This window comes from Suncus etruscus, chromosome 5 (genome assembly GCF_024139225.1).
Source record: "Suncus etruscus isolate mSunEtr1 chromosome 5, mSunEtr1.pri.cur, whole genome shotgun sequence".
Taxonomy (NCBI): Eukaryota; Metazoa; Chordata; class Mammalia; order Eulipotyphla; family Soricidae; genus Suncus; species Suncus etruscus.
Window position 1 is genome coordinate 127,004,062 of NC_064852.1, and position 20,059 is coordinate 127,024,120.

Genomic DNA, 20,059 nt, shown 5'->3' on the forward strand with positions numbered 1-20,059 from the left:
ATATTAAAATGATCAGAGATCAATGAAGCTACAGAATTCTGATTGGCTTTTTTTCTCAGATTTATTTATATTTAAGATATATTTTTCTAGAATAACTTCCTTTTCTCCCCAACACCCTCTGAAGTTCTGACAAACCCTACAGTTCCTTAATGATGACCTTCCCAAGTAGGAAAAATAACACTTTAAAAAAATATATATTCTCTGGAGTTTTTTTCTGTGCTATTTCTAAGTAAAAATATGACAGCTTGACTTTACTTCCTCTCCTCTGAGTCAATTCTAGAGTGTATAGCCCATAAATACATTGTTTTAACACAGGAATAGTTGAAGGCAAATATTGGGCATGACTTTAAAATAAGAAATCCTGCAAATACATAATATAATTGGATTGTATGATGAGTAGTCATAGACTATACAATGCAAACTGAAATCGTAGACCTAGTTTTAAATTCAGTTCCAATAAATAAACTGATTTGACACTACTGAGAAAAAAATGGTTGAAGCACTAATCCAATCACTAATCTAATCTTTATTGCCATAAAATTTAATGCCTGTCTACTTTCTTGGTACTAATGATGAGTCTAAATAATGTATATATATATATGTATATTTTATTTACGTGCTCAGTATTACTATGCCTTTCTCAGTGAGTGATGTTCTTCTGCCACTTGGTGGTGCTTGCCAGTTTTAGAATGTGTTTCTTGGTGGCACTGTAACACTAAGTACCAAGTAAACTGAAGAAAATCACAGCATTCCTATTGGAAAGGCTTTGCTTCAAACTGTTTAATAATTTAAAGAACCTCTGTGGAGGCAACTGCATTTGTTAACCAGTCACAACCGGTAATTAACTCCTTTGGAGCTTTAAGTTACTTGGGGCAAAATGTCTTAGGAAGAGTACATATTATTAGAAAGCATGCCAAAAATTTACTTAGCAGGGAATTCAATAACAGTTTTACTCTGTTAAGAGGTTCTGTAAAATTCTACTTATATAGCCAAGGACTGGAGTCCTTGCAGATTCCGTTTCATGATCATAATTACTGCGTAAACACTTTTAAGGACTTTGCCTTTAGTTTCAAGCAAAGCTTCATAAACGTGATTAGTTGTCACACCAACCTGCTAGGGAAAAATGACATGTTCTCAGTTGAATTGGGGGAGTGCTAAATCTTCATTCTGATTAAAGGCATGTTTATGAGGTTGTCTCTGCCAAAATGGTACAAGAAAAGAAAGTAATCTCCCATTCCCTATTTTGCAGTAGTTGTATTGTATCTGCTGGCAACTAACTCATATCTAATGGGCATTTAGTTTCCTTCAAGAATTTAGCTGCGCTGTCTAGAAGACGTTTTCTGATGCCTGCAACGTCTGGTCAAATTGATCTGTTTTAATGGAGTCTTCATCGGTAAGGAGCGAGCTGCGACTGAGTGAATCCTGGAATCTGCTGCTTAATTGCCAGGAGTGAGAGACACTGAGATGCAAAAAAAAACCCTTTGCAGGTGGGGTGGGGTGGGGGTGGCAATCTCCGGGCGGAGGCGGAGATGTAAGATAAAGCATTAGATTTCATCCTTGGAAGAGAAAAAAAAATGTCTTTGAGGTACGGAGGTGCAGCAGCTTCGCATCTCTCGAAGGAGAAGTTAAAACGCTAGGAAGTGGGAGGAGGTTGGAGGTTAAAGTACTTAAGAGGATGGCGAGGCACAATTTGTTTTTCTGGTGGTGTCTGCGAAGGCTAGATAGTCCCAGTTTTCAAAGTGGATTGGGGGGGTTCTTTTAAGTGATCGGAGATGGACGCTAATTGCCTGTGAGATGCGATCGAACAACGCACTCTTAAATTCAGGGACGCGAGAGTGGGAGAGAAAAAAAAAAGCAAGATTTATGCGGGGGAGGGAAAGGAGAAGCAGGAGAGTGAGAGAAAAGTGAGGAGGGGGGTAGGAGAAAGGGTGGAGAAGGAGCGGGGAGAGGAGGAGGGAAGAAAAAAAAACTCGATTCTCTCAACAGTCACATAGAAACGAAAAGTCTTTCGTGAAAAGCATCGAAAAAATAAAAATAAAAAAACACTGTGACTGCAATCATGACCCAAGTCAAAGCAGAAAGATGCTCCGGTCCAACCGAGATCGCGCAGTTCTGGGGCTGACCGCGGCGACTAAAGTCGGATCAGGCTCCTGCCGGGGTGTAACTGCGTGAAGAATGCAGCAAGCAGCAGGCCGGTCCCGCCCGGGTGTCTCCGCAGCGCCCGCCGGAGCAGAGAAAGCGGAGATCACGGAGCGAGACTCCGGCTTAGTTCTCTGGGCGCCGGAGCGAGTCCTCCAAGACCGAGCCAAGAGCCCGGAGCCAGCAGCCTCTGAGCCTCCAAAGTGATGGGGCTCTGCTCCCCGTTGGCGTGCGCGGTTCTCCAGTCGGTGCAGAGCCGAGGAGCCTGGCCCGGGTCGCTCTTCGCCCGCGTCCCGACCCAACCTGCCCTGGAAAGACCTTTTTTCCCACCTTTGCCAGGCCGGGAAAGTGTGTGACCGCTGGGAAGCTTCCAATCTGGGGGCTCCGCGGGGGCTGAGTCGGGGCTGGCTGCAGGGGCCGGGCAAAGGAGATGCGGAGAGGAAGGAGAGGAGGAGCTGGGCAGGCTGGCTGTGCCCGAAGTGACGCAGGGTGGCAGGCTAGGGGATTGGGGGGGGAGCAGGGAGAGCACCCGCTTCCAGGCCCGCCTGGAGCTGCTTTTCCCACTCTTCTTGTCCTCTCTCCAGCTCCCCCGTTCCCTCCTAGAGAAAAAGGGCTCTCTAGTGTCGGGGCTCCCTTGCAGAGGGCTCTCCCCAGTCTGGGTCCCGTTATCGCGCAGTCCGGGGAATGCGGGGCGCCCCGCTCACCCCCTCCCGCCCCAGCTGGGTCCCCTCCAGCTTGGGGCTTGGAGAGACGCCACCCAGTCGCCGCCGCAAAGCGCAGCTCAGCCCCGGTGTCACCGGCCGCAGAGGGGCGCTCGAGAGGAACCCGCGATCGCGAGGGGGCAGGTGGTCTGGAAAGGTTTGGGGGCTGTTGGCTGCGAGGCGCGTGCTTCCCACTTGAGTCATCCCCGCGGAGCCCACTCGGGCCAGCGCCCGGAGGGCTGGTCCATCTGTAGCATCCTCCGTCGCCTCCTCCTGGTACCTCCTCGCCCCCCCTCCTCCCTCCCGGGACCTGCATCCCGCTCGGCCAATCAGCGCCCGGCTGCCTCTTCCCACGTGACCCCGGGCGGGCTAAGGACCTGCTGCTTCCCAAGCGCAGTGGGATGCGGGCGGCAGAGCGCGAGAGGCGGCTGCTGGGCTGCAGAGCGCTTGCACTTCTCCCCTCCACCGGCCTCCCTGGGCATCTTCTCTTTTCTCTCTCTCTCTGGACTCCCGTTCTTTTTGGCTCCCGGGGCTTCCCAGATTCTCTCCCCATCCCTTCTTCTTATGGCTGAATCTTGCCGCCACTCCGGCGCAGCTTCTCGGCGAGGGACCCTTTCGCTCCTGGGGCTGAGCCGGGTCGCTGGATGTTGCTGAAAGTCTGGAGATCATGCGCGGGTTTGGTCGCTGCTTCCCCATCGGGTGCCACTGCCACCGCCGCCGCCTCTGCTGCTGCCGCCCTCCGCGGGATGCTCTGTAGACCAGAGCTGCCTGGTTTGTGCCGCGATCCCGTGTTCTTTTTCGCCAGCCGTTTACTACTGCAGAGTTGAGAAGAACTAGTCATGGTGCTGTGGGAGTCCCCGCGGCAGTGCAGCAGCTGGACACTTTGCGAAGGCTTTTGCTGGCTGCTGCTGCTGCCCGTGATGCTGCTCATCGTCGCCCGCCCGGTGAAGCTAGCGGCTTTCCCTACCTCCTTAAGTGACTGCCAAACACCCACCGGCTGGAACTGCTCTGGTAAGTCACAGCCCCGGCACCTGATCCTTTCCCCTAGCCAAGCCCAAGAAAAATGCCCTTTTCAGCTCAGACCAGACAACTCGAGCGCGTCTTCCTGACCCTTTGCCTGCCTCTGCCCCAACCGCCAGATCCCTCCGGACTTCCACCCAAATTAGCCAACCCCCAGATCTGACTCTAGTCCCCCTATCAAGTGGTGAAGAGGCAGGGTCTGGTTTGGTTAAAAAAAAAAAAAAGTGCAGGTGTAGGCGCCTTTGCGTTCTTGCATTTAAATTGGAGATGTAAAGATTTTATGGCATGTTGAACTGGGAGGTTTTATTCATGGGGGGGTGACCAATTTTTGAGGAGACACTAAAATAGAATCTTCCTCATCATTAAAGAATAATAAAGTCTAGTCCTATTTAGACTAGGCTAGTCTAGTCTTTAATGAGCAAAGGATAACTTTATGGGAAGGAAGGAGTGAGAAAGCAATGAATACAATGGCGACTGCGGGGTGGCTAGTGGGGGCCACTGATTGCTGCTGGAAGTAGTCACAGGGTGTGCTGGACTGGCATTCAGGCCCAGGTCACAGGAATTCTAAAGGAGACTGTGTTTTCCAGAGCATCTGGAAACACATCCGGCTCCTCTCCTATTGCTTCCTAACTCTCTTACTCCTTTGCTCTTTCAAGCTCTCTTCTCCTTGACAGCAGAAAACATTGTTTTTGCTGTGCAGAGATGTCCTTTGCTTGTCTTGTCAGCTATTACCTGGCGGAGGGAAGTTGAGAAAAGAGTCACTGGTGGGTTTCACAGGCTCAGACTGAGGCCAGGCAGTTTTTCACGCAGGGGACAGAGGACAGAACGGACCCCAAAGGGGCCTGATTCCATTTCTGAGCTGACTTCCTTGGAATGGGTCAGACACTCCATTGGATCCTTTCAGAATCTGAAGGAAATTGCTTGGCAGCCTTAGTTCTGCTAAAGCTTCCTAATTAAATAGGGCCTAAAGATGGGAGTTGCTGCACTCCATTCAGCTGGCTTCACATTTCACTATGACAGCCCAATAGTATACCAGGAGGGATTGTGGTGTGATTTCATTGGCATTTTAAACTCCATTAACATGCCTGGATATTGTCCCCTAAGTCTGTTCTTTTCTAGTTTTAGCAAATATGTATGTAATTTTCACCTCTGTAGATATAACTCCACTGTCGCTAAATCTGGCTCTGGATAAAGTAGTTTTTAGGGATATATGTGAGCTGAAGTATATGGAACTTTGAAGAGGAGGGACTTGCCAACTCAATTCATCCGATGAAAGGATATCTAGTCCCTGGGTCATTACTGATGCCATGAAAAAAAAAACCCACATTTTTGCATCAATTTAACTTGTACTTTTAAAAATCAAATTGGGATTTGCAATGCTATGATATTTGGGTCAACAAATAGCCTTTGTTCTATTTTGGTAATTTAGAAATGTGCCATCATAATAAAATGCAACATGTTTTTATAACTTTCTTATTATTTAATGCACAAGTTAGTTGAGAAAGTATGTCTTACTTTGCTCTTGTCTAATCACTTTTTTAATATTTTAGCAGAAGAATACTAATAAACAATGTGAAAAATTGTTTGAGATGTTTGGTAGCCAACATGATCAGCTTTATGTATCCATCTGGTATTATTCTAGGAAATAACTAACTTCTATGAGAAATTGGGGTTGGCAGACAAGAAATTCATTATTAACGTGGTATCTTAAAGGGTTCTGCCAAAAGTAAAGAGAATGAACTGGTTTCCAGGCAGACTGTCAGGAACCTGGCACGCCCCCCTACCACCCCTGTTAACTTAGAGGTGATCAATCTTCCATTGAGCCAGACAGACCATCACCGTAGACACTGTGCCTGTTTATCTTTATTATTGGCGCTTTGTTTCCTCTTTGTCTGGGGAAATTTCAAAGAAAAGATTGTCTCAGATCTTAAGCAAAAGAATGATGAAAGGAGAAGAAATGGTAAAATAGAATTCAGAAACCATCACCAGTTCTTTTCTAAAAGGTGGAGTTTAAGGATCATAAACTATAGTTCATTTAGTAAGAAAATAAGAGGCCCATAAGTGAGCATTAAAACTTCACTCCTGACCTCTAATAATTTTTCAGCTGAAATTAAATAGTATTATTATTTTTAAAAAGTACTGAAAGAAAACTGACTCAAACTAAATGGTGACCAAAGAAACAAATAGAGTTTATTTATCTAGATGTCTTGGGTTATCAGTAAGGAATTGCATTTTATTCCAACTATTTTTCTCATTCAAGTGAAGGACAATTCTTTACAAGCTTCAAGGAGGTGGGGATTTTAGTTCAAGCCCACAAGATTTTTATGTAATGACTGGGATGTTCTCTTTAAATTTGAGGTTATGATGACAGAGAAAATGATCTGTTCCTCTGTGATACCAATACCTGCAAATTTGATGGGGAATGCTTAAGAATTGGAGAAACTGTGACTTGCGTCTGTCAGTTCAAGGTAAGACATCTGATACTTGAATTCATTAGAGAATATAAGAGAATACAAGGCAGGGAACTTCCTTTGTGACCCATCACCGGGCAATTTATTGCAGTGCCACCTAAATGGAAAGCTGGCACTAGGTAAAAGTACTGGCAAGAGAACCAACTGATGTCAAGAAGTCATAGATTTTTGGAGAAATATACATGCTATAGCTGTAACTGCCACCAAAGTGAGAGAGGTTCAAGTTACTCTTTGTCTTGCCAAAGGAAAATAGTTGTGTCTTTGGTCCTCCAGTAGGCATTTTATTAGCCAAATACTACAGAAAATAATCTAACTGGTCCATGGATGAACAGCATTGATTTGGACTTTTGTTCTTTTTGACTAAGGTTATCTTTTGATTATACTGATCTTTTTTTTAATGTTGAATTTCATTATCTTGGTAGGCTGGTTCAGATAGAAAGAAAACTCTTGCTTAATATGACTTCACAAAGTACTGTGCAGTTTTTTAATTTTGGAACTTATTAATATATGTCAACTCTTTGTGGGTATTACAACAGAGTCTAATGGAATTTCCCAGGGAGCCCAAAAAGCAAAAATAAACCACAAATCATTTCATAAATTGAGAAGGGTATATTTTGCTTTATTTAAAAATATTGATTTTGGGTGGGGAAGGTAAAGAGGGCTGGAGAATGGAGGCAGAAAAGAAAGATTGAGCACTGGTAAAAGGTTATCAGTGTCTAAGTTTATTTTCATATCATTATAGTTATGATCTGTCAAGAAATTTCATTATCTAACAAGCACTCTCTATCTTAGAAGTTAAAACATTTTTTCTTTTAAAATATGACTATAATTATGTATATCACTTTAAAAATATATTTGAAGACTAAACAATTTTAAGCAGTATATCAGAAAAATTACGTAGAAGGGCTCATAGAAAACTTTGTAGATATAAATATAAATTAACAATACAATATAGAGAAATAAAGTACACAAATAAAATATTATAATTTAGTTTACATCTAAGTAGCTGTATAATATTTAATAAATTTGATTAATTTTATATAAATCGAATTTAGCTTCCCAGTAAGACACAAAGCATTCACATTTAAAAGTAGTTTAAGTAGCTTATAAACTAACTGCTTCTTGGATATCATTGTCTTCGTTCAAAAAAATGCACTAAAACAATTGGTATTTTTAAAGTGCACCATCTCCTGGATGGTAAGCGTTGTTATGCCCATTCTATAGTCTTTCAAACAAAAATTAATGTCAAAAATATATCTGTGCATATTTAATATGCAGATGACAAAAACTTCAAAGATGTGCAGCGACACTAAACTAGGTAATTACATCACTTCAATGTGAAAAGCATGAGGGTTCTCCAATTCATACTTTCTCCAGATGTTAACTCAATGGAACATAGAGTTAGATTAATGATTAGTTGAAGACCCACAGGAGTTTGTGTCATTTCCTCATGCAACCTCTAATTCTCTTAAATTTCTTATTTTGTAATGGAGTTGAGAGGGGCCAGTGGCCTACACAACATAAAAGTAACAAAAAAAAGTTTCTAAAATGGAGATTTGTGATTCTAACAAGTATTCATCAAGCAGAAAAGGCTTATTACATTCTACATAGATAAATGTTGCTGATAAATACATGTATGTGTTTATATATGTAATTATATATGCATATATATCATACATATGAGGTTTATTTTTAGTATCAGATGATTTTAGTTGTGGCACCATTGCTAGTGGTGATGATGGAACAGAGGAGATGCCAGATTTTCTTCAGAATGCCATGTTTGTAACCCAAATCTATACATACAAGAACCTCATCTAGCACTTATTTCACATCCCTGCCCCTGGTAAAACTGCTATCAGCAATGATTTATTTTGTTTTCATATATTCAGAAGTTATAGTTATAATCTATTTAAATAAATTTAATGATTACATCTTCAAATTTTAAATGAAATTGTAATTATCACTATATTTGGGACAGGTCCTTCTAAGCAGTGCTCAGGAACCAAGAGGCCACACATCACAGTGTTCAACCAATCAACAGGAATGCAGGGCCCAACGTAGTGCTGTTTTGGCTGAGCATCTGGGAATTTAAAGGCTGATAGTACTAACAGATCTCCAGGATCACACCCAGTAGTGTTTTGGAGGTCTCTAAGGTGCATCCGAGTGTCACTCAATAGGCTATATGCACTTGGGGTAGGACTTGAGTGAACCCCAGTGGGGTGCATCTTCTGATCCCAAAATTATTATTTTAAGATTGCTACTAGATTACTCCTGCTATAGTTTAGATTTTGCCCTAGTTGTCAGTCTTGTGAAAGAAAAAAATCTTCTCCCTAGTGGAAAATTTAGACTGAAAATGCCAGGATTATAGAGTGAATCAATTAAGTTGAAGATTAAATAAAATGCACAAGTAGTGCATCAGATAAGAGATAACGTTTTTATCTGAGAGCTTCAGTATTCTGTCCTTTTCCATTATTTACTTATAAATTTGGTGGGTCATGTTTTGTTGCTTATATTTTTTACTGGATTATTTTGTTTTTAGCACCAGAATCTGATTAAAAAAATTTGTCCTTAAAATATATGTTCTTACATGCTATCCTAATTTTCAGGCTGATAGTTATGAATTAATTTATATATTCTTTTTTCACATATAAGCAAAATTTATATCACTCAAAATAGTATGCTAACTAGTTTTTCTGGTTGAGAGATAAATTTCAAATAGATACGGGCATATATTTATATAACCAATAAACTTTCTAATTTGAATTATTATTGGAGCATGCAAATAAATATGTTTTTATCCATCTCTGATACAATTTGAAATGTGTACTTCCCCTCAAATATATCATCCTACTTATTTTCTATAATCAAGAGAAGTATTAGCTCCTCATATTAAAGATCATCAAATTAAGTGCTATAAGTATACATAATTTCCCATTGAGTAATGATTTAAAGTAAAAAGCTAGGTCCTTTGACAAGAAATCTGTTTGTTCTAATTCAAGACATTATATATTCAAGTAAAAGCATTAGTAAGGGCATAACGGAGCATCCACCTTAAAAGTGTGAATCCTGAGTTCAACCTGACAATAAACATGCACACAAAATAATAAAGAATGGAATCCTAAGTAATACTAATGAAAGTACATGTTAAACCATAGATAATTCTTTATACAAAAAATCATAAACTGTACTGGAGTGGTAGCGGGAGGGCTTTGCACACAGCTGACCCAGGAGGGACATGGTTCGATCCCTGGCATCCCATATGGTCCCCCAAGCTAGGAGTGATTTCTGAGTGCATTGCCCAGAGTAACCCCTGAGCACACTGGGTGTGGCCCCCAAAAGAAAACAACAAAATAATAATAAACTGACATGTAGGTGCTGAAATGAGTTTCTAAAATGATCTGTCACCTCATGATCCTTACCTTTCTATTGATTTATCCACTAATATACTGGTGAAATCTGGAAATCAGTTACATTAAAATTTATTAATGAATGGATGAGAAGTTGGATGGATAGATAATGAATATATGGATGAGAAGAGGAAGGAAACAAAGAAAACAATTGTCCATAAGGTGATTACTTATGGACAGTACTATTCATATAATCAGGTACTAGTTTATAATACAAATATCAAATATTAGGTTTTAAGCATCAAGTCAAATACTGAAAATTTTTATTAAATAAGTTCCATTAGATCTGTAATTGTTCTACTTTCTCAGACAGCATAATTTTCCTGGCATTTACTACTTTTAAACAATGAAGCTTTATTTTGCATAAGAATCTATCACTGTCTAGGTATAATAGCACCACTTTAGGAGTAGTAGGAATGCAAAGGTTGTCTTATTCTTATCCACAACTCACACACTGATTTTCTACTATCAGCTGAAGTTTTTGGGACTTTACCATATGTATCTGAGTTCTTGCTACTTGAGAGAAGACATGAGAGAGAGAGAGAGTGAGAGAGAGAGAGAGAGAGAGAGAGAGAGAGAGAGAGAGAGAGAGAGAGAAGAGATCAGTAGAGAGAGACAGAAACAGAGACAGAGTCAGAAAGAAGCTATATTCTTTAGTGGGCTACAATGACAGATCTTCCTATTTTAAAATCATGAACATTTTTTTACATTTTACATTTAAAAAATGTAGTCACAGAGAAATAAAAGTTACTTGTGGAATGATCAAAGGATTGAAACATATGCAGGGTATTTTTTTTAAATCTTTCTTTTTTGGAAGAGAAACACACCATAACCCAAGCCATTATTTCTAAGCCTTTGACAGCTATGAATATAACAGAATTAACATCTGCGGAGCACTTTTTACTTGCCAGATTTTATTGAAGGTGCCGACATTATATAAAATATAACTTGTACATGGATCCTAGATGTTGAAATCTCAGTTAAAAGAAATCTTCATTAACAAAGCAAGTTCACAGTTAAATTAATTTCATATAGTCTAGTATGTAAAAGTTATTTAATGTATTTGTATATACGTAAATACTTTCTTTCCATTTTGTGGGGGCTAGAATTTGGGCCATACCCAGTTGTGCTCAGAGATTGCTTCCGGTTCTGTGCTCCTCCTGGGACTCTGGGGAACCAATTGAGATGCTGGGATTGAACCTGGTTCAATACATGCAAGGTTAGCATCCTACCCACTGTACTATTTCTCTAGCCCATAGCTGCTTTCTTAAGCAAGTTGATGTATTTTTTACACTGAAGGGAAGTTGAAAAATATTACATTATAGGCCTAGTATCTGAATCTCTGAATCTCTCCTTTTATTGAATTGGATTGTAGTATAATAACCAAAGGAAATTATACCCAATAACTGGCATATTTATTTACTAGTAAGCATATAATATATAATATAATAATGCTTAGCATTATTTTGTTTTTATATTTTTATTTTAGAAATGCACATTTTATGTTAATGTGAGATGATAACCTTGCTAGTTTTAATGTTATAAAAGAAAACTCATTTGCATTTCTTCTTATATAGATAAAGAGTTTTAAAAACACAACTTTTGATTTACCAAATGCCCTAGTTAAAGTCTCTATCCTTGCCCAAATGTTCCAGTTGACTTTTTTCAAATGGGAAAACTGAGTTATAAACATATGAATTATCTAATCATGAGTAATGTGTACAAGGAAATACACCAACATAGTGAGAGAAATGCGGGATCCTAGGTCCAGACTTTACTCCTGAGACTTAATAATTTCAAGTTTGCTTCCTCCTTGCGTTATTCATATTAATGAGTGCAAGTCATGGTACTAATGGCCAAAAACATTGTGCTGATAATCTACTGTTAAGCTCTTTCCAGCTCCAAACAAATCTCCCTTTTGGCTTCTGTGTAGAACTTGGCAGCTCTATTTTAGCACTAGTCACATTTGGCTTACTGAGTCCCTGAGATGTGGCATTGGAGAACTTTATCAGTTTATTCGATATTTCAAGATGCATATCGGCATTGTGTACTAGCACTTGACAGAGATAATAAATACTCCCCACACCCACTTATTGACTGCATCTGAGTAATCTGTAAAAGTAGATGAGAAAGAGAAATAGAGAAATTTTGGAGACTAAGGAAGAGAATATGTGAATACACATATCTATAAACTGAAACTTAGAGATTAAAAGGAAACCAGAGAAAAGAATGCCGATGTTTGCACATGCAAAACAAAATAATGCAATTGTTTATACTGACTATGGCCCCATCTACCTGCTGAAAAAATCTTCTGATCTATTAACTATTACATATACCATCTACTCAATATTTTTGGCCTTTCTTCAGTATGGTTAGAAATTCTAGTGTATGTCATTTAACATCCTTCTCAGACACTCCTGTCTCTGTCTGAAAGTAATACATTGACCAAACACCATCTGCCATCTTAAGTCATGGATCTTAATGGCAACACCATCAGTCTCATTTATTTAATTCTTACTTAGTACTAATCATTCGGAAAAATATGTTTTATTTATGTCTCTACTATGTTTTGAAATTGCCATTTTTTATTAGTGATTGTACTGAAATCCTCTGGGAAACCCATTTTCAAATGCAGACACATGTATCATACTGTATTTTATTATATTGTATTTTGAATACTACTTTCATATATTATAATATATATTGTATTTATAAGACTATTTACCATCATTGTATTTTACAAGAGAAGACGGCTCTTTCACAGATATATTCTAATGAGAATGATTTACAAACAATTGAATAAATCAGTTTTAAATTAGAATCACATAGACTTGAATATGGGAGTTAATAGAATACTTCTGTAAACTGTTGTATGTGTATTTCAGACTTTTTACATAAGAATTTATAGAAAATATTTTATCAAAATTATTTCATCTGTGAACATTTTAAATTATTTTAATATTAAAGTAATGCATAAGTAGATATGATTTGATCACTAAATCTTTACACATCTTGCCAGTAATAATGACTATAACATGAGTATTGTGAAATTTGAATTCACTATTGGGAGAAAATTATATTACTAATAGAAAAATGATATATTTAAGTTTTAAATAATAGATACTATGTAAAGCATATAATAAAACTTTCATTTCAGTAGCTTTAGTTTATACCATTTATATTATTAGGATAATTAAGATATGTAAAGTCAAAGAGGAAGATTATATGATTAACTAAAGAAGAGAAAATATAATTATTTTAAGGAAACCAAATAAAATAAAATCTCAATTTTTATCTATTTGGTTGAAATTGGGCTTTTCTGTGTAAATGACTGAAAGTAATTTATAGTAGAACTTTCATAATATAATATATAAAATTCTAGTCCATGGTAAATAATTGATTTATTTTGTATATGCTAGTAATAAGTATGCTGGTAATTAAAAATTCAAATATTTTAATAGAAATATAAAACCTCAAAAATCTATATACTTTATATGAATTTCTTTTTATTGAGATTGGTACATATTTTTAAGTAATAAGTTGATCACTACAATATGTTCTAATTAAACAAGAAATGCTTTATAATAGTTATCATGAAATAATCTCATCTTTGGCATAAAGAGCCATCACAAAGAGCAAAAAAAAAAAAAAAGAACACGATTAAGCTATTCCTAATGCTTTATGGTGTGATAATATTTTGATGACTCTACCCTGAGGGTTGTCAGATCTCCATTATAAAATGTGTGTATTTTTAATGAGACTTTTTAAAAACCTAAAACTTCATAAAACTATAGATCAATAACCATACTATTGAATAATCAAAGTTAATATAGTTAGTAATTTTTCCACGCTATTTGACAATGCTTTTTCCTCTCTATACTGCCAATGACTTAAGGCTATATTAAAATTAATTAGTAATCTGCATGTTTTATTCAAAATGATTCAAAATTTATATTACTTTCAGAAGAGAAAATTCAGAGATTTTTTTACTTGAGATATAGTACAGTTTATAAAGTTCTTGCCTTGCAAGGATACATCCTGTGTCCAATGCTAGGAACCCTATTTGTTCCTTTGATCAGCCAAATGATCCCTGAGTTAGAGCTAGGAGTAAACTGAGCATAGACAGATGTGGTGACAAAGCCAAAAGGAAAAAAAAAAAAGAAAACCCAGCATTCTCCAGCATTTTAACTATACATATATTAACTATACATATATATATATAACTATTCATATATTTAAAACATATATATTAACTATACATACATATTATTATAGAACATACTCTATGTTCTAAACATAGAAGATAATTACCTATCTTTAAATTCAGAATATAAATACTGTAACATTTCACAAGTTTTACTTTTTCCCCTTTTTACTAAGTCTAATGGATCATACATTTTTAAAAACAGCTTTACATAATACTGGTGTTTTAAAACAATTTTTATTGAATCACTGAGATACAGAATTATAAAGTTGTCGATGGTTTGAGTTTCAGTCATACGGTGTTCCAACACCCATCACTTCATGAATTTTCATTTCCTGCCTCCAATTTCCTATTACCTGTTGTATCTACCCTCATCAACCTTCCTCTTTAGTAGATAACTTTACTTCTCTCTCTTTCTCTCTCTCACTCTTTCCTTCTCCCCATCTCTTTGTGTCTCTCACTGTCTCTCTTTACCTCTCTCCCCCTCTCTTTTTTCCTCTTCCCTCCCCCATCCTTCTCCATTTTCTCCCTCTTTTCCCCTCACTTCCCTTTCTATCCCTTTTGGTTTGCAATACTGTTACTGAAAAGATATCATGCATATTATTTGATCTCATCTGAATCAAATACTGATTTTATGATTTATTTTGGGGGCTTTTGTGTATCTTTGAATAATGACCTTACAAGGCCAAAGATATAATGAATACAAATGGGATAAAGAAACACAAAACAAGTGCTTGGTTATGTATTTCTTTTCAAGATGTCAAAGATTTGCCAAGTGCAGTCCTAACAGTAGGCTTCTATCTTTGTGCTTCCCAGTGCAACAGTGACTATGTGCCTGTGTGTGGCTCCAACGGGGAGAGCTACCAGAATGAGTGCTACCTGCGACAGGCTGCGTGCAAACAGCAGAGCGAGATACTTGTGATGTCAGAAGGATCGTGTGCTACAGGTATGTACCTTTCCCTACAGACTACCTCAAGTTTCCCTCAGTCTATTCCTTCTGAATAAATTCTGACACCCAAACCCACCAATCCAAAAGTCATGCTTTACCCATTGTCTCCAGATAAATAATTCAGAGATCCTACTGGCTAGTCCCGTTTCTTGTTCTTTGTCCCTGTTCCTTTCAATCACATCAGCAGTAAAGAGAAAAGGTACTCTAAGGATACTGGTAGATTTTGATACATGTTACTTAATAAAGTGCAGCAGATAAGATTATAATTAGAAATCAAGATTGAGTGCCCAGGAGCCAGATATACAGAAACCTACCTAGGCATGAATGAAGTTTGTTGTTTACATTTAATAATAGCTTTGTCTACTAGAGAAAAGCTTTGTGGATTTGGATTAAGAATTTAAGAAGTGAATAATTTTAGCAGCTCACCCAAATGCTCTTCAAACCATTTAGCAGATTATAATGAAGAATATATTAGTGATGGACATTAATTCTAAGAATGTCAGTTCTCTCTGTCACAATAAGCCTGGGAGTTGACAAAGCTTTTTAGTTATGTTGTACCATGAATGATATTAAGAAAGAGAAGAGAAACTGTGGCTTCAAGTTCTCTTTAGATATTTTGGCTTTCCTTTTTTTCATTATGGTTGAACAGTATTAGAGAGAATGAAAGTGAGAACTAGTGAATAAACAAGAGAGAGAAAATAACTAAGCCCAAACTGATAAAAAAAAAACACTCCTTTGATAAAGTCTCTAAATACTTGATGTTCTATTGACAAATGATTTTATTTCTGAAAATTCTTAATTTCTGGGTACTTGAATAACTTAAGAATATTCAGGAAAAAGTAATTATGAAAGAAAAATGAATTTTCTTTAAATACTGAAAATAGAGTAGTACAAGAAAAGGCTATTTTATTCAAAAAAACCCTTTTTTAGGCAACAGGCATTTTTAAAAGATACATCTATAATGGCTGACATGGATGATATATGGGGAAGGATAAAGTCACTTATTCTTCTAAAAGTTCTCTTGAGCCTATTTATTTCCAGTAAAAATGTTATTATTGTTGTTTGCTGTTGTTTTGGTTGAGCGCCAGAGTTTCTGATAATTAGTAAAGGAACATGTTTATTACTCCTCATGGGCAATGGTGGAGGCTCTTTTGGCTTTGGTTTTGGTTTTGTTGAGGTCATTATCTTTACATAATTTTTTAACACATGATGTGAATATCCTTCCTGAAGGGAGGATTGGGAAGAAAGCTGAACCAGGGCTCCATTTGCTTTTTGTCTACTAGTACAAGCAGATCATTGCTGTTTTTTCTGCAAGAAGTCATGAACATTACATTTTGAGAGCACCATATGAGAGTCATTGGTCTAGCTTTCCCTGGAGAAAAGAAAAAACAAAATGCTGCTCATAGCAAGAATGAGACAAATGGAAAGACAAGAAATAAATAAGTGATGGAAATTCATTCTGCTCTACATCAGGGAGATAAAATTGTATATAGTTCTCCAGGACATATGTCATAGGGAAGATTAAAAAATAGGAACCTCTGACTCCCAGAAACCAGGAATGATTTAAGCAAATTATGAAGAGTTTCTTGGAAGGAATTACTTATTCAAGATTATATTGGATATCTGTCTTTCTCTGATAATGGCTATTGGAGGAGCAATGAGTAATAGTCCTAGTGAAGAGTCATACATTGACTAACGTCATTTGGTAGCAAATCAGTACTTTCTGACTTCTCAGTCTCCAAGTTCTTCTCAGTATATGCCGTCACAGTTCCCTTATTTGTTCAAATCTTTTCATTTCAATCCCTTATGTGTCAATTATACTATGAAAACAAATACTTAATCAAGTATAAATTTTAATCACAATTGAGTTATCCATCCCCAACTCATTTATATACTTAGATTTCTGCAGGATTTAATTAGTAAGCAAATTTTCCTAAATCCATCATCCAGAGTCTTAAAAATTTGAAAAGGTTTTTGATTTGAGTAATGATGGAGGGGAAAAAAGTAATTTTGATTAACCACATCTGACTGTAAATAAATTGGAGTGCTAACTTTCGATCTAATAGAGCTTCTCATCTTTTCTTCATAGATTTTTTATTTATTTTTAATGTTGTTTGACATATAATAGAGGCAGCTAGTTCAGATATGTAAGCATGAAGACATCTACATATGTAGATAACTTATTTACCATAGTTTATTGAACTTACAAATATTGTTGTGCACAGAAAGTTTCCTATACTGCAATTTCATGTCTTTATGTTGAAGAAATACATTGAATACAATCCTACTTTGATGTAACAGCATACCTTCTTAGGTGTTTCTCGCTAAAAAAAAAAGCCTTTTAGTGGACTACTTACCTTTGTTTTGCTTAATTGATTTATCTTAGGTAGAGAAACAATAAAATATTTTATCTGTATTAAATAATGATGCTATGAATTAAGTAACATTTTTTCTAGCTACTTGTATAGTTCAGAACATGTACCATTGTCTAAGGCTCATAGCATTTATTTTTTCAGTAACATGCAAGTTAAGTGCAAGCCAAACTACTACTGCCATTAAAGTATTTCTAGGAATATATATTTATTATAAACCAGATAGAGTAACAGACAATAAAATATATGAATTTTAATTATGTCCTAAACAGTATCTATGCTAAGCATTTTAAATATGCTGTTGTTCAACAAGTCATAAAATAACCCAATAAATATGTACTGCCATCACATTAATTAGATGGCAAACATGTTTAGAAAGTTTGCATAGAAATACTGATATCATTCAATGAGTAATCAATGGATTTTGGAATCCCTAAGTCTGTAGATATTTTCTCTTGGCTGCATATATGTACAAAGAAAAAAGTTATATATGATACTAGATTCAAAGAAAATGGCATTGTGAGAAAGTAAAAGGAAGATGATTACAGTGAACTAAAGTTCAGATTGAATGTATTAATGTATTAATGCTATTACAGTACAATCTCTGTTTAGCCTCTAGCAATATTATGTCATACTGAATTAAAGTTTAGAATTAATTAAAATAAATTCAGTAGAAATATTAGCTTTGAAAGTATAAAAAATAATTCTTAATAATAATGACCATTCAAATATTTGTCCCATCTAAAGAAAATAACCTGTGACATGATTATCAGTTGAAGTACTTCAAGGAATATTTAATTATGGGGAAAAAGCATCCACCTGCATTCATTTTATATCATTAAGTAGTCAAATTCTATGCTTTATAATCTTATTTGATACAAAAAAATTAAAGAGGATTTACCATTAGTATCTTAGCTAAATTTCTTTCTTCTGAAGAAAGGATATGCTGACCCAAGTCAGATAATCAGTTAGTTAATTATTTGACTTTAGAATTTAATATAATGTTAGATCTATGAATTTAATTACTCTGTCTCCACAAGGCTAAAGTTTCTGCTTACTGCTTTTTTTTTTTATATTGTAGTTCTAATGCTAACCATGATGACAAGGCAAAACATTCATTCCTCCATATTGCCAACCTTCTGTGATATTTCTTCTGCCATGCCTTTTTCTATGTGTTGCTTCCCAATAAAGTGTCATGTAGGCAAACAAGTAGACAGGATGTTTTATTTTAATTGGCCAAAGCAGCAAACAAATCCATAAATGAGGCCTTTGATATTGGTCTTGAATCCAGGTTGTTATATCAGCTTGAAATCAGTATCTATAAGGCAGAAAATAATAAGGCAGTAATGCTTTACTTCCTATTAGTAATGTTAAAAAGACATAGAAAAATGTATGTAGAACTGAAAGAAGTTAGGAGGTATAAGTCAGATGATAGACTTGCTCTGAGAAAAAGGAAGTGAGTGGCTATTCAGTGGCCTTGACTAGCTAAAAAATGGGATTTGGTGGAATTGGTTACTCAGAAACAGTAAGACTTGACCAACTTTAATTAGGGGGTGAGATCAATAAATGAAAAAGCAAAAAAGGGGTTGGAGCAAGAGGTAGGGCGTTTGCCTTGCATGTGCAAACCTAGGATGGACTGCGGTTAGATTCCCTGTTTCCCATATGGTCACCCAAGCCAGGAGTGATTTCTGTGCGCATAGCCAAGATTATCCCTGAGAGTCACAGGGTGTGGCCCATAAATCAAATGAAAGAAAAATATATTTAAAAAAAAGAAAAAGGAAAAGAAAAGCAGTAGACATGTTACTCTTCCTGATGATATCATGTAGGGTGCATGGAATGTTGAGCACAATGCTGAAAAATCATCTCTGTGGTGGGAAAGGAACTCTCCTCTAAATGTTGTCTGGTTCCTTCATGGAGAATTTGGGGACATCTCCAAATAATTAGAATATGTGACCCAGTGATACTTCTTGGTCTCTGTCCACAAAAACATTAATTAAGAATGAAATATGCACTTAATGTTCATTATTGCATTTTGTATAATAGCTAAGGATATGAATACTCAAATGTTCAACTACAAATGAATGAATCAAATTGTGAAATATATTAAATATGCAATGGAATATTATGAAGGTCTAAGAAACAAAAGCATCCACATGGATAGGACTAGAGCATATGTCAAGTTGAGTAGTTAGTTAGAAAAAAGGGACAGATACAAAATGATCATTTTCATGTGTGAGGCTTAAAGATGTATGACAAGGTAGCAACAAAGGGCCAAATGTAATGCAAAGAGAGAACTGATCTGCAAAACACAGCTTTTACTGTGGGAGTTAAAAGGAGGGATAGTGAGAATCATGGGGGAGGGAACTGGTATACTGGTAATGGGTTTGCTATTAAAATTATGATCATGGGAATTGACAATATAATTATCACAGTACCTTAATAAATGAAGAGTTTCAAAATTTGAACCTCATTTTCTTACTCATCTCAAATCAAGCTCACAATTCTACAATTTCAAAATATACTGCTTTTAATTGTCGAAAAAATTCAACCTCAGTATGTTGTATTTAAAAGGTAACAACTATATATAGTCATTTTATATATAACATTGCTTTATTTGTCCATATAATTTATAAGACTATAAGGCTAAATTATGAAGGCTTTTTTCCAGTCCTATAAAAGTTAATATGTAACATTTTCATTTTCATTTATTTTTCAAATTATATTACATATCCTAATTAAAATAAAATTATGAGCAATTTCATAGACTACTTCAATGCTGGAAAATAGAATTTTCAT

General features: G+C 36.5%; 1 protein-coding gene across 1 annotated transcript in view; it reads left to right on the forward strand.

Moving 5' to 3' along the window:
* The first annotated feature begins 3,218 nt into the window (after positions 1-3,218).
* TMEFF2 (transmembrane protein with EGF like and two follistatin like domains 2) overlaps positions 3,219-20,059 on the forward strand; it is a 277,043-nt gene continuing 260,202 nt past the window's right edge. The window contains exons 1-3 of the mRNA XM_049773277.1: positions 3,219-3,851; positions 6,219-6,328; positions 14,759-14,888. Coding sequence (XP_049629234.1) covers positions 3,680-3,851; positions 6,219-6,328; positions 14,759-14,888 — 412 coding nt within the window. The 5' untranslated portion in view covers positions 3,219-3,679. The remainder of the gene's footprint in view (positions 3,852-6,218; positions 6,329-14,758; positions 14,889-20,059) is intronic.